Source organism: Rhinoderma darwinii, chromosome 4 (genome assembly GCF_050947455.1).
Source record: "Rhinoderma darwinii isolate aRhiDar2 chromosome 4, aRhiDar2.hap1, whole genome shotgun sequence".
NCBI lineage: Eukaryota > Metazoa > Chordata > Amphibia > Anura > Rhinodermatidae > Rhinoderma > Rhinoderma darwinii.
The window spans coordinates 391,436,038-391,452,732 of record NC_134690.1 but is presented as its reverse complement, the minus strand read 5'-3'; the positions used below and the strand labels follow the sequence as shown (position 1 = coordinate 391,452,732).

General features: G+C 37.6%; 1 protein-coding gene across 1 annotated transcript in view; it reads left to right on the top strand.

Annotated features, from left to right (window-relative positions):
• USH2A (usherin) overlaps positions 1-16,695 on the top strand; it is a 593,484-nt gene that overhangs the window by 16,275 nt on the left and 560,514 nt on the right. The window contains exon 3 of the mRNA XM_075863335.1: positions 13,785-13,920. Coding sequence (XP_075719450.1) covers positions 13,785-13,920 — 136 coding nt within the window. The remainder of the gene's footprint in view (positions 1-13,784; positions 13,921-16,695) is intronic.

Sequence of the window (16,695 nt, the reverse complement as noted above, 5' to 3'; positions counted from 1 at the left end):
GTTAGCAAAAAAGGGGGTGGGGAATTGGCCCACTGGTTGTAAAAAGGGCATTGGGGGTGGTATAAACACCATGTAAAACCCAGCATCATAATAAGAAGGGTGCATTCCAAACTTTGCTATGGGCTCCTCTCTTCTGGGCACGACACTGTGCATAGTATTTATTACCCAACATGTAAACTTTTATAATGATGTTACCAAATCTAGTGAAAAGTCTTCCTAGTAGAGCGAGTGGTATTACGGAAGCAATTGGGTGAAACGACCCCATATAATTTTTCATGGTTTTAGAATGAGATATTTGACAAGCACATATATGTTTGTTGAAGTGTTCACATACTTTCGTCCTTATAGTCTATATATATATATATATATATATATATATACACATACATACATACATACATACATACATACATACATACACACACACACACACACACACACACACACACACACACACACACACACACACACACGACACCACTTTATTTGGCACACCTGATTTCCTTCTCACTAAAGAGGTCATCCAGTTTGAACCACCCCATCCATCTGTAAGGTTCCCTGACGATAACCTAAGGCTCCCTTGCTGTCAGCTTTTTTTTCCGTATGTTCCTGAGGTCAATGTTTGGGCTGGCTCGCCACTAGATAAAAGAATGGGGAGGGTCAATGAAGAGAAGGATCTATTACATACATATGCCTAAAATATTTTTGGCTTAATCAATGCAAAAGGTGTTGCATATTTGCATGACTTTGCCTATCGATGGTGCCCAACCTGTTATAGTGGTTGGTCTATACATTACATTTAATAAAATACACAAATCAAATGGTTCCGATTTTAAAAGAAATCAACCACCAACCATAGCCTCTTCCTCAAGTGTCTTGTAAACCTAAAGCCGGGTCTAGTTACACAGAAATGGTGCAATGGTTGATGAAACATAGAGTGACATCAGTTGTCAGATGGTAGGAGGCATCTTGTGAGGCAGCTGGCATCAGGAGGTGACTGTAATAATATCAGGCAGTTTGAGACCAGCAAACAGGGAGAGCAGTGAAGGCAAAGCAGGTGGAGCCTGGAGCGTGAAGTGAGGGGCAGCATAATCATGGAGACTATCCCAACAACTGGGGGTTAGGGAAAAAGATGTTATAAATAACAAAGTGACAGGCATACACAATATAAAAAACCATAGAATGTTATTTATATATATATATATATATATATATATATATATATATATATATATATATATATATATATATATAATTAGTACATATATTTTTTTACGTTTTTGTTAAATATGTATTATTAATATATTTTATTGTTGTTATTTTTATTATTAATAATACTATTGAATTTATTATTACTACTACTACTACTAGTGGTATTAGTATTATTGTTGTTTTATTAACAATGTATTACTATGATTATTATTATTATTATTAATGTTATGATTATTATTGTATTATTATTATGATTGTTATTATTGTATTATTAGTAGTAGTAGTCAAAATATATTGTTAATGTATCAAATAAGCTTCTAATTTATCTTTATGAAAAATGATGTCCCATTATTACTTCCTACAGTCCCCAGATTGGTATGTAGGTCGCATGGGTAATTTGCAGCTGTGGCTCAGCCCACTCATGCTTCCTTTACTCTCTCTGTACAGCAGCCTCATGACCTTGTCACATGTCTGCTTCATCCAATAGCACCAGGTCTGTTGTTGCATATGCATTTACTGCATGTTACATACCACCTAACATTTTTATCCCAAATAGTGGTACATTTTAAAGGGTAACTAAACGTTCAATCTTGTGACATGTCAGAAGTTTTGATCGCTGGGGTTCTGATCACTGAGACCCCCACCAATCGCTAAAACGAAGCGGCAGAAGCGCTAGTGTGAGCACTGAGCCACTTGCTTTCTGTTCGGCTTTTCTCAGAAAGCCGAGCAGCTGGTGTACGGACTCAATAGAAAGTCTATGAGCCCGTACACTGCTACATCGGTTTACGAGAAAAGCCGAACAGAAATTAAGTGGCTCTGCGCTCACACAAGCTCTCCTGCCCCTTTGTTTTAGCGATTGGTGGGGGTCTCAGTGATCAGAACCCCAGCGATCAAAACTTCTGACATGTCACTATGACATGTCAGAAGTTTGTTGAATGTTTAGTTACCCTTTAAGCTCCACCCAGGAACACCCCCAAACAGCCTAAAAACTCCCCTGTTTGTGCAAAAAATGTTGACTTATGTAAATTAACATATTTTGTGGGATAAACCTACATAAACAGGACTGTTGGCATGTTGGTATTTATCTTGACTGTATGTATACAGAATATTCTTTGTTCCACTAGCACCATGGACATACATCTATTAGCTTTATAGCTAATTATATCTTTATAGATTATATTTCTCGTACATTTTTTTTATTTCAATTTAACAAAAATTATCCAAATGTACCTGGCAGGGACAGATAGATAGATAGTTCCAACCATCCCCAGATATAAGTAGGCTTAGTCCCAGTTCTGGGTGTATGTGCAGCGTAGATTCTCACTGCCTTGTCGTGGCAGGTGGGCTCACACAATTTGATCAAAATATGCGCTAAGAACCTCCCTATTGTAAGTAGATTTAGCAGTAATGCATATTTATTTATATTTTGTGGCTTAGGTGACATTAGTGTTCGCAGTGTGCTGTCGACATTTTCTTGTGTGATAGATAGATAGATAGATAGATAGATAGATAGATAGATAGATAGATAGATAGATAGATAGATAGATAGATAGATAGATAGATAGATAGATAGATAGATAGATAGATAGATAGATAGATGATAGATAGATAGATAGATAGATAGATAGATAGATAGATAGATAGATAGATAGATAGATAGATAGATAGATAGATAGATAGATAGATAGATAGATAGATAGAGATAGACTTACAGTATATACTGCACATACATCCACTTATTATTGTATCATTTTACAGAATATCCTTTTTTTAAATCCACAGTTATAAAACCCAGACTGAACTGCTTATGATCTATTATTCCCACATACAGAACGGTTTAACCACCTTGCGGTGTTACAATTTCCCAGGGTGGTGAATACGTGTAATCCGCACGGGGAGTAGAGACTTTCATAGGGATTACCGGCCACCTTTTAATATATCTATTTCTATGAAATGCTGTAACACAGACCGTGTATTCTTATCCTCTTATACACAAACTGCTCAGAATCTATTATAGTGTCTGCACAGGGGCATGACTAACGGCACGTAGGATGGGCCCCTTTCATTGGAGCCCCAAACACATTATAAGTAATTAAGGCGCAGTCTCCTTAAGACATATTAAAAAAATAAAATAAAAATCACCAGTAGCAGATTTGCCATTCAGGACTAGAAAAGGTGCGTGACATCCACTCTGGGAACTGTAATGGAGGCCATATTGGTTGTGATTAGCTCAGCTTTTCCTCAAACCGTTAAGAAATTGTTGATTTTACCGATCGGATTATACAGAGGACCAGTAGATCAATTTAGTCTCTTCATAATTTTTTTTTTAAACAACATTTTCATAGTTTGGAATTGTAGGAAGTGAAATAATACGACAATAAATTATAATAGAAATGCCCCTGAAAATGTATTGTACAGCATGTCAGCGCCTCAGAGGAGGAAGAGGCACTTGGTTCGTGAGTGCCTGGTTCGTCTATCTTCAATACATTTTCAAAAGGGAATTTTAATTTGATTGACCCCTTATCGTGCCCTTCTAATAAAATAAATAATAAAATACCATGGCTTCCCACCATAATGTGTACAATTATAGAAAAGTGACTCTAGTCGCTCCTTTAGCTCTAGAAATAGATATTGTATCGATATTAGATTGGTGGTTAATATATATATATAATAAAAGAAGATATTAAAAGGAGATAGATAGATCGATCGATCGATAGATGCTCCTTGTATTGAGCCGAAACGTTGCATGAGGGCTATTAAAAGCTACTTTTTTCACCTTGATTTGGAGTGCTGCCTATTTTTGGACACATATTGGAGGATTTGAAACCGTGATTGAATTCCCAGGGCGTGCACCCATTCATATTTTCAGACTGGTGCTGCTGGACGGTGGACTAGATAGATGGTAGATAGATAGATAGATAGATAGATAGATAGATAGATAGATAGATAGATAGATAGATAGATAGATAGATAGATAGATAGATAGATAGATAGATAGATAGATAGATAGATAGATAGATAGATAGATGGACATGAGAGAGATAGATAGATAGATGATAGATAGATAGATAGATAGATAGATAGATAGATAGATAGATAGATAGATAGATAGATAGATAGATAGATAGATAGATAGATAGATAGATAGATATGGGATAGATAGATAGATAGATAGATAGATAGATAGATAGATAGATAGATAGATAGATAGATAGATAGATAGATAGATAGATATGAGATAGATAGATAGATAGATAGATAGATAGATAGATAGATAGATAGATATGAGATAGATAGATAGATAGATAGATAGATAGATAGATAGATAGATAGATAGATAGATAGAATCCACATTTGACTATTTAATGCTTTTTATTCTTTTCATCGTGATACCAGTATTTAACAAAAAAACAAAAATGTATTAAATTACAGTAATCATCAACCTTAATGCACTTCTTCCAAAAAAAGAGACTGACTATAGTGAAAATTGATAATTACTACTTTTCTCTTTAATTGCATTCATTAATTATGCATCCTGTGTTTTAAGCCACCTTTTCAAAGCGTCTTCATCACACGAGTACATTATACATTAACAATTCATTATTACATAGTGACTGGGGGAGGGGGGGTCTTGTCAGTGAAATATGCAGGTTATATCTAGAAAATTAAGTAAAGGCTTAATGAATTTCCATTGAAGAGACACAAAACTGATTAAACACAAGCTGTTTTAGAAGTTTTCCGGGATGTGTCAGATTGATGTGGCTTTTCTGGGTTCACTGTCGACAATTATAAAAGTTTGTCTTTTTTGTAGGCTTTCTTTTGCCTGCTCGGATCAGTGTAACTCTGCCGCAGTCTGGCAGTCAGGAGCACGTTAAAAGCTTTAGAAAGTTCCAAATCAAAATGTAAAGGGAAGACCATGGCCGTATTACTCTCCAGAGAGCTGCATGCTCTCAGAATGCCTATTGAAATCAGTATTATCATTCCAATACTTGTCAAATATGAGTCATTTTCTAGTTCAGGCAAAATTTCTTTATAAATCTTTAAATCCTGAGGTTCTTTCAAGAAAAGGTTAAGGTGCTTATGATTTAATGAAACTCCTTTACATCATAACTGTTTGACAATCAAGTGAAAACTTGTCCTTTAAAACCGGGATACGGTGGGTGGAACCATCTCTTGTATTATTAATGATACATTACACATTACCAATAGCAGATGCTTCGCCACTCATTTGCATATGACTTAAAGGGAATGTCCTATGTATTTTAGTTTTAGTAATAGGAGGTATTTGTAGGAAAGAAATAATGCGGTTGTTCTTTTTTTTTTTTTTTTAAATGCTGTAGGTATTTATTTCTCATGTTTAAAAAACTTCCTAGGGGGCAGCCATATTGGAGGCACAAATTTCCTTCCTTTAAACTGGAATCAAACATACAGTTTTTGTGGCAACGAATGGGAGTTAATGGTCAGAAACAGTCAATAGACTATGGGTAAGTCCACAATGTGTGAATTTATCCTAATACAGTCTCCAGGACCTCTCCCCCAGAAGCCAGGGAGTGACATACAGAGCTTTTTCTGTGTCTACTGTGTATAGTGTTACTATCTTGCCTCATCTAAACCTCTAGCAATACTATAGAGCTGTTATTAACATCACAGGATAGGTGGTCTCGGCTTCTTCCGTAGCTCGTATAGAAATTAATGGAGGGCCTTGAAGAGCCTGTAAGAAGTGGACCAGGCATGAGGACAAGGGGCATGGAACCCCTTGCCAGGCAATGGGGTCTGATGGTGATCGTCCCACCAGAGGAATGGTGCAGTAAAGACAGACATAGTTCAATTATCTTTCCCAAACTTTTGACGGGTCTCACATACAGGCTCACACTTAATTGCACGATGGAACGGCAGTGGGTGTGGTATCTGCTCTGTCTCCTTGAGACCTTCCTTAGTCTGGCTCCTGCTGTAGGATACATGTCCTACTAAAGTTGTACTCCAGTCACTGCGGCTCCCTCATCTGCTACAGCCTTTCATGCAATCTCAGACTTTGTTTGCTCCTCTCACTTTGGGAGGCACGCAACATGGACCAGCGAAAGTCCCAACTGAAACTGCTCTTACGTCTCCACCTCCAACAGAAGTCTCTGCAACTTACGAGCTCAACAACCACTGGGGGGGACCCCACCCATTTTTATTGACTCCCAACTTCTCCCATCCACATGATGGCCACCTATCTACCACACCTACAGGGCTTCCTATACTGACCCCCTGCTTCGACATGGAGTAACATGGCATACAAAAGGAAGCAATTCTCCTGCTGCCATGTTGTCAACAGCCTTGCTGTCGCCAACCTTACAGTGAACAGGATAACACAGTTTAAAACAGATAAACAGCAAATACTAACATAGGAAGCTCCAAGCTGGACTCCTCTTCTTTTCTGCAAAGAAAACATTACTTGAAGAGCGCACCAGTTATACCAAAATCACAACAATTCAAACACTCTGAGAAGCGTCCATGACCGTTTCTCCTGGCCGCACCTTACAAGCCTCTCCATTCATTCAGTCACAAAGCTGGGACCTGCACCTATCACATATTTAAGACATTTTATAAATAAGCCATTAATGTCTCAGTTGGGAAAAACCCTTTAAATCTCACGTCCTCTGCAGATTCTGTCCCAGTCAACACAGCAAAGCTGGCAAATGAACTGTAGAAAACAGGAAGTGTGAGCCTGTTGTGTGTGCTCTAGTTGTCAGTGTGAAAACTATGATATTTAAAGATTTATATATATATATATATATATATATATATATATATATATATATATATATATATATATATATATATATATTATATATATATATATTATTTTTTTTACATAAAAAAATTCAAAATTAACCAACCAAAAATAAAATGTTTAGAAAAATAAATGGATTTTAAAGGGGTTGTCCAAGAGCAAAAACATAAAAAAATACCAAAACACTTTTAGACATGTTCCCTCATGCACACAAGTCATTTTACTTGCAAAAACGAGTATTTCATGGCAGCACTGCTCTTACTCTTCCTGAAGCGAGACATACTACTTACTATAAAATGAAACCACCTGCCTAATATTGTGTAGGTCCCCCTCATGCTGCCAAAACAGCTGACCCATTGAGACATGGACTTCACAAAACCTCCGAACTGTGTCCTGTAGTATCTGGCACCAAGACGTTAGCAGAAGATCCGTAAGTTGTGAGAATCGGACTTGTTTTTCCAGCACATTCCACAGATTCTCAAATGGCTTGAGGTTCTGCGAAATAAAGAAGGCAAGTCAACACCTTCAACTCTTTGTCATGTTTCTCAAACCATTCCTGAACACTTTTTGCAGTGTGGCAGGGCACATTATCCTTCTGAAAAAGCTCACTGATATTAGAGAATACCATTACCATGAAGGGGTGTACTTGGTCTTTAGCAATGTTTAGGTAGGTGGTACATGTCAATGCAACATCCACATGAATGCCAGGACCCAAGGTTTTCCAGCAGAACATTGCCCAGAGCATCACACTGCCTTCGCTGGCTTGTCTACTTTTCATAATGCACCCTGGTGCCATCTATTTCCCAGGTAAACTACGCACCCGGTTGTCCACAAGATGTAAAAGAAAATGCTATTCATCAGACCAGGCCACCTTCTTCCATTGCTCCAAGGTACATATCTGATGCCCACGTGCCAATTGTAGGCGCTTTAAGCAGGGGAAAGAGGTTATCATTGGCACTCTCATCGGTCTGTGGCTAAGCAGCCACAAATTAAGCAAGCTGCGATGCTCTCTGTATTCTGACACCTTTCTATCATAGCCAGCAGTAACTTTCTCAACAATTTGTACTACAGTAGCTCTTATGTTGAATCAGACCAGTCGGGCAAAGCTTTACTCCTCATGCGCATCAATGAGTCATTGACGCTCATAACCGTGTCTCCAGTTCACCGGTTGTCCTTACATAGACCACTTTTGGTAGGTACTAACCACAGCATACCGGGAACACCCCACAAGACCTAACGTTTTGGAGAAGCTCGGACCCAGTCTTCTAGTCATTACAATTTGGCTCTTGTCAAAGTTGCTAAGATCCTTACACGTGCCCATTTTTCCTTCTTCCAGCACATCAACTTCAAGAACTGACTTCTCACTTGCTGCCTAACATATCCCAACCCTTGTCAGGCACCATTGTAATGAAACACTCAAAGTTATTCACTTCACCTTTCAGTGGTTTTAATACTATGGATGAATGGTGTATATACAGGGCGACCATCATCACCAGGCCAACCTGGTCAATATTCCAGGACTTACTTGAATATTGAGGGGCCCAAGGCAATCTGGGTAAACATGCTCTACCCCTGCCAAACTGAGATTGGGGGTAGACAGGGGGCCCACTGTGACTTTGTCACCTAAAGAATCCACATAGACTCATGGCCAGCCCTAAATCAATATAGACAGACAGACAGACAGAGATAGATAGGACAGACAGACGGACAGACAGACAGGCGCAGACAGATAGATTATATTCCAAACCTATGCTAGAAACCAATAAATCCAATGTACCATATTATTTTAGTTGTAGTCTTTTGTATTAACAAAGAGCTATCCATTCCTGTCCAACAACGTCTTCTAAAAACCAAAAGAATATCTTTCCTCTTGGTTACTACCAGTTAAGCAACAGCTACTGCCACTTGGATATGGTGTTTCAGAGATCGATAGGACAGTCACTGTGGATATAGATATCATAAGTAATTTCTTATGTCCATTTCTTCATCTCTCAAGTAGAATTATTGAGCAGTCTAGCCTTTCTTGGTTACCAACATTAATATAAATGCTTCTATCAGCAACACCGCACATGTCCCAATAGATCATGGGTTCCAGACCTTCTTAACATCATAAAGCACCAACCTTTTATTATTTGTAAGAACTGACCAAGAGTGGCCACTGGAATTTCATATAGTATTTTTTTTAATTTTTCAAAATTTGGTATGCTATTTGTTAAAAATATTTTTTATTACTTATATAAAAAAAATACAAAATCAGTAATAATATTTGTTTTTCAAAGGTATACTTAAACTTCTAAAAGAACATTTTCATTTTGAATGATATGACAGGACTATCACAAGTGTGTTTCCCGCTATAAAGAAACCTGCTAAAGAATTATTGCCTTTATTAGATTGGTGACAGTGAGCTTTAGCAATACATTGCTAACTTCTGTCTCTCTGCGGAGACAATTTTCTTTTCTTAAATAAACTGTCATGGTAGTGTTAATATATTGTTTGCTCCCTCATACTCTGAGAATACAGCTGATATAAAACATGTATATGCTGCATTGGTAATGGTATCTTTAGTGTAGTTGACTTGAACAAATGTGTTTCCCCCATGGCTGTGTTAATGTGATAAAGAAAATTGGCTCTTCGTCAGGATTTGGCTGGGTAAAGACAGTGGTGATGGTAGCACAATCCTTTTTATGCATTAACACCACTGAGAAGTTTGCTTGAGTTATATTTCATACTGCATGTCTCTTCGCCGCACAAAGATGTTGTAAAACATGAGATAATGTTGCAAATAACACAGTAGGATGGCTGTATCTTTCATAATGATAACAGTCGAGAGCTCAATGACAGTAACAGGCTGTAAAAAATATAGATATTTAATAATATTATAGAAAACACAAATCTGGGCGCACTTGTTATTTTTTTTATTTGGCTTATTTATATTTTAGATTTAATAATATTACAGAAAATAGAATTCCAGGAGTACTTGTTATTTATTTTATTAAATTTTTTTATTTTGTAATATTACAGAAAATACAATACTGGGAGTACTTATTATTTATTTTATTTATTCTCTTATTTTGTAATATTACTAAATAAATTTCCGCAAGCTCTTATCTATTTTATTTCGTATTTAATAATATTACCCAAAATACAATTCTGTGAGAATGTATTTTTTAAAATAATCTATGATGTTTATTTTTCTATTTTTTTAATTTAATAATATTACAGATAATATAATTCTTGGAGCACTTGATATTTTTTATTATTTTTTTTTATTACAGAAAGTACAATTCTGGCAGTATTTGGTAATTTTGAATTTGTTTATTTTTCTTTATATATTTTTTTAAATTTTTTTGTAATGAAATTTCTGCATAGACATTGTAAAATGAGTTAAACGGGAAAAAGAAAATAAGGGGAGCTTAAAATTCTAAACAAATATTTACAAGCTGTACTGGATTTAATTTTTCACTTAAAGAGGTGATTTTCTGTATTGAAATGGTTTTTGAAAATGCTCAATTTACAGAAATTGTAGCTTGTAGTATCCAGAATGTTGTTTGGAAAGTAATCTACAAGCGACATAATGACCCTCTAAAGCAATTTTGCACCCCTTAACTAATACATCTGCAGTATTTATCCATGATCATGGCGCCCGCTTGTCTGATAACAATCACGAATGGGAGACAATTCAAGTTTCTTTTAAGGTAATATATACCCAACCGTTAAATGTACGCTGTTGAATGACTGTGTTGTAGGAGCAAAATCAGGATATGACAATCATGTAAATATAATTTGCTATTGCTCAAGATTTATTTTATTCTAATAGACACATACTCTCCATTGATTGCTTGCAGTCTTGTAAAATATAAGTGCCTAATAAACTATAAAGCCATTATCGTTTTGCTGTGTTTGTAACCATAAAACTTCCAAATGCAACTTTCAGTGTTGTCAGAGAAGATAAAAAAATTGGGTTCACTAATTTGTGTTTTCTTTTAATATTGTACCCATTTAAGCAAAGGCAGATCTAATAACAAAAAAAACAAAAACAATAAATAAGTATATTAAACTATATAAAAGATAAAAACTCATTTATAACTGCGCTTTGCAGTTGACATTTGGCTGTGGTTCGCCGGGACTTAGACATTGATAAGCGGTCGAGGTCCAACCTCCAGAATCCCAGCAAATCCGCACAATGAAAGGGGCTGTGCCGCTCCTGCGATGACCACGCCCCTTTCATTTTCATTTTACTAAGAAGCTTGATGCAACAGTTCTCATTGAACTCAGTAACAAATCCGTCTTTAGTGAGCTCATCCCAGTGCCTTCTTGAGCTTAGGTGCTTACTGCATATACATTGAACTTATTAATAAAACAGTATACAGTGAGCTCATAAGCTCCCCCTAGTGGTGGCTGCAAGCAGATAGATTAGAATTTAGAGGGGTTGTCTGTGCCTGGGGCCGTTTTTCATACTGATGACCTATTCACAGGATAGGTCAACAGTATGAAAAACCACCCCATGCCCAGACAACCTCTAACTCTCTGGCTAAGAAGGGTAACAGGAGACTTGGGGTTCTTTCACAGAACTGGAACTTCAACAACTATAAAAAAACATATTATTAAATTCATCTGTACATAATTTTAGGCTTAAAAGCAGAATTATATTTAAAGTTGGGACTGCTCTTTGACCCCCAGTAAAATGGCGAGTAAGGAGCTCACAGGCTCAGTCTTATGAATATGCCGCGGGTGTCAGCTGTATATTAAAGCTGACACCTTGCACTAACGGTCTGGATCGAAGATAACTCTGCTCCCGGCCATCTAACTGCTTAGATGCAGCGGTCAATAGTGACCATATCATCTAAGCTATTAGACAGGGGAGGCTTTTCTGCCAGCCCATCGTCCGACCGGCAATCGCAGGGTGCCAATGGTTGTCATGTCAGGCTGGAGGCCTAATAAACGAACTAGGTATGCCACGTTGGTGATCAAATGAAGCCTAGGAGGGTGCTAAAAGCACAATACACTGCAATGCATAAGTATTGTAGTGTATGTTCATGTTCCCTAATGGAACAAAGAAAATTGAAAAAAATTGTTAAAAAAAAGTTTAGTAAAACAAAAAAAGTTAAAAAAAACCACACCGTATTCCTATTGTTCCCCTTAAGTAATGTAAAAAAAAAAAAAAGGGTAACAGAATTGATGTTGCCACTACCGTAAAAGTATGAACTATCACAATTATACATTATTTAGCCCACAACCTGTCAAATGGTGTAAAGAAAAAAAAAAAAGCCAGAATTGCTGATTTTTGATCATCTTACTTCCCCCAAAAAATGGAATAAAAAGTCATATGTGCCCCAAAACGGTACCAATAAAAGCTACAGCTCGCCTCTCAAAAAAAAAAAACGTACACAGCTCTATAGACAAATACAAAAAGTTATTAAATCTCAAAATATGGCAAAAGAAAATCAAATTTTTTGTAATTTAGGTAGTTTACGTAATAAAAGATAAAAAAACAAATTTGGTATCGCCATATTTGTATTTACTCACAGAATAAAATTAACATGTCATTTGTACCTCTCGGTGAATGCTGTAAAATCAAAACCCAAGAAACCATATATAAATTGCAGTTTATTTTTCCCTTCTAGCCCACAAAATAGGCGGGGAAGAAAAACAAAAATGAAAAAAACAAAAAATGGCTGCAGTGGCAAGGGGTTAATTTTGATGTGCAGCTAAGATTGATCTTTGAGAGATGCATGAAGCATTGAAGCTCACGTGTTTTATCATGATCCGAGATATAACATTGGTCTGGAAAGAGACGTCTCTTCCACTGGTATCACGGATAGTTTTTGATGTTTGTCCCTATAGCTTTGATGCAAAGACGTCATGAAAAAAAATCACTATCCACAGAGAATTATTAAGTTTAGGCCAAGATTTTAATAAATAGAAGATATGGGTCAGTAGTAGTAAGTCATGGACTATAGCTAGGATAAGTCATAACATTAAGATCCAGGGGTAAATGCAAGATTTAAAAAGGGGTTTCCAAACACATTGGGGTCCACATAGAGGCAGAAAAATGCCCTCCTGTCCCCATTATACTGACTGTCCAGAAATGTAAAGATAATTTGTACCCTAGTTAACACTTAAGGCTGTGTTCACATTTGCGTCAGTGCTCCGTTCCGACGTTCCGTCGAAATTTTCCGTCGGAACGGAGCCCTAACTGACACAAACGGAAACCAGAGGTTTCCATTTCCATCACCATTTTTTTCAATGGTGACAGATCAGGTGCCAACGGTTTCCGTTTGTCACCGTGGCGCAGGGGTTCCATCATTTTGACGAAATCAATAGCGTAGTCCACTACGGTATTGATTCCGTCAAAATGACGGAACACCTGCAGAACGTAGAGAAACGGAAACTATTGGCACCGGATACGTCACCATTGAAATCAATGGTGATGGAAACCCCTGGTTTCTGTTCATGTCAGTCAGGGCTCTGTTCCCACAGAAAATTGACGGAAGGTCGGAACGAAGCCCAGACGCAGATGTGAACGTAGCCTAATATTATTTTTTTCCTGCACAGCGATGCACAACTGTATTCAAGTAAATGGGGCTGTGCGTTGCTGGGCAGAAAAAGCTTTGAACCAGCCACAGCGCTGATCTAGCCCTGCAGTCCCTTCGTTCTGCGGATCGGTGGAGGATCCCACCAATCAGCAAGTGATTGTAACAGTTGGAAAACCCTAGTGAGTAGATTTTGCATCAAGAAGTGTTTAATGGTTGCATATCTATATTAATATTTTTTGGATTATTTTTTATTGTGACAGGTGCACTATACCAAAGTAGGTTTCTTCATCAATGGACCTGAAGAAGATCTAACACCCTTTGACGCCAGATTTCTTATTGATCCTGTTTATGAACCGGCTACAGAGAATTTTTTAACAATTGGACAAAGTATAAATGGTACGCATACACTTCTATCTGCTACAGGATGACATTAATATTGTATTCATGTGCTGGAAGCATTCCTCTGCATAGGTCCTGATTACAACATATAACATACAACACTTACAAGCTTTTATATCACTTTCTCATATCTATCTATCTATCTATCTATCTATCTATCTATCTATCTATCTATCTAATATCTATCTATCTCATGTCTATCTATCTATCTCATATCTATCTATCTATCTATCTATCTATCTATCTATCTATCTATCTATCTATCTATCTATCTATCTATCTATCTATCTATCTATCTATCTATCTATCTATCTATCATTGTCTGTCTGTCTGTCTGTCTATCTATCTATCTATCTATCTATCTATCTATCTATCTATCTATCTATCTATCTATCTATCTATCTATCTATCTATCTATCTATCTATCTATCTATCTATCTATCATTGTCTGTCTGTCTGTCTGTCTATCTATCTTTCTCATATCTAACTATCTCTGTCCAGTTATCATCTCAATGTCAATTGATTCAGTTTTTGGTTTTTTTCCCTCACGCTTTTTCTTTTCTTTTTCTTTTGTCACTATATAACTGTAAATGATCTTCTCAGTTCTGATTGTTTTAGAACTTCAAACCCCATATAGACAGCTTTAGGCATACACCATATAGACATCCATGCACGGTTCTAATATTTATCTTTACTATTTTACAGTGATATTTTAGACTTCGTTCACATCTGCGTCAGGGCTCCGTTCATGGGTTCCGTCTGAGTTTTCCGTCAGGGGAACCCATGAACGGAACCCTGACTGAAACAAACAGAAACCATAGGTTTCCGTTTGCATCACCACAGATTTCAATGGTGACGGATCCGGTGCAAATGGTCTCCGTTTGTCACCTTTGTTTAAGGGTTCCGTAGTTTTGACGGAATCAATAACGTAGTCGACTGCGCTATTCGTTCCGTCAAAACGAAGGAACCCTGAAACAACGGTGACAAACGGAAACCGTTTGCATCGGATCCGTCACCACTGAAATCAATGGTGATGCAAACAGAAACCTATGGTTTCTGTTTGTTTCAGTCAGGGTTCCGTTCATGGGTTCCCCTGACGGAAATCTCAGACGGAACCCATGAACGGAGCCCAGATGTGAACAAAGCCTTACATAAAATATATTTCTTATTACTTCCTACTACAACAAAGTTCCCCAAAAGCTATGACTATACACTGTACTACACCATTTAAAGCATTCATGGGGACAGTGCAAGTACTCCTAGAGCAGTACGTCTCAAATCGTAAAGCCGAGACGTCCACCAGTTGGGGAGACACGGCTGCGGAGGCATTGACGACAGAAGTGATCATTAGCTGTACAGGTCTTTCTTTGTTTCACCAATCTCTGATTTAGCTGAATATTTGCATCCTTCTGTGTTTGTGGTATTGCAGCTTAGTGCCATTCACCTCAATGGAGTGGAGCTGCAATATCAGACACAACCCATGGGCAGGTGTGGTGCTATCTTTGAGAGAAAGCAGTCATGTTTTTCCAAATCCTAGACAACCCCCTTAATGTTATTCTAGGTTCAGGAGACAAAAGACAGAATTGAGATACTTTCTTTAAATTTTGCCATAGACTACTATTAATGGTGCGGCCAAGCCATTATCATATTTGGGCTGGTGAGAGCTCAGTAGAAAAAGATTGAGAAGTCCATCACTAGAGACATGGTATGTGCACATCCCACAGGTTGAGAAGCCTAGGAGAATGCCGCCTCATCCCTACAATGGAGGATGAATATTTCCAAGATCAAGATGGCTAAAACTAAGTTTTTGACACTGTATATGGGCTCTACCAGGGCCACCAATTAAAATATATGGGTCCTATACAGTCAAATAGTCGTGGCCCCTGTGGCTCCCCCCAGTGCCGCCATTAGAAATTTCTGTACCCCATAAAGTCTTTTGAAGAAGAGCCCAGCATTAGTTACTTTGGAGAAGGGAATGAGCCCTACAATTAATTTGGGCCCGTTCCTTTCTCCAAATTAACTTTGGGCAACATCAGCGGTGGACGGTGCCAGAGGGTGGGCCCCGGTACTGCCCTGATGGAGACCCTGGCTCCACTCAACATCGCCCATCCTTCAACTTGCACACCGTTTTGTAAATTTGCTTGGCTTCTGAAGAAGAAAGATTTGGGGGAAAACGAGACCGATATGCAGCGTGAAGATCAGGTTATCCCCCTTCTCATACAACCATTGCGTAAACCGTAGGGCCCCTCTGGAGAGAACGCAAGAGGGAATAATATCTATATGCACTCTTTCCGGCCTATACTATACTGTATTTGATGGGCGTAATTTTTGCACAATAATCTAGCCCATTCAAATATAACTTTGTGGCCCCCATGCAGTGACCCTTTGGAGACAGGTGGCAACTCACAGACAAGTGTGGCCCCTCTTTTGAAATCATTAGCCTGAACCCCTAACTGCAATACCTTCTGTACTTCCCTAATGGTGGCTACCCATGTGTACAGAGTGTTTAAGGTATATAGCATTGTATTAGAACTTATATTTGTGCAGGTCTATTACTTTAAAGCGGCAGAACTTATTTGAAAATGGACACGTCCTTTATTTTAGGGTGGCTTCAGAATTCTTGTGTTTGTATCACAACAATATTTTTATTGAATGTGTATGATTAATTGAATTCAAAATGCTTTAAAACATGATGTTGGCCCTTAGAATTGAAGAACACTTTAGTTTTTACGTTACGTCTTTAAAGAACAATCGTACCTATCTCTTCACTAA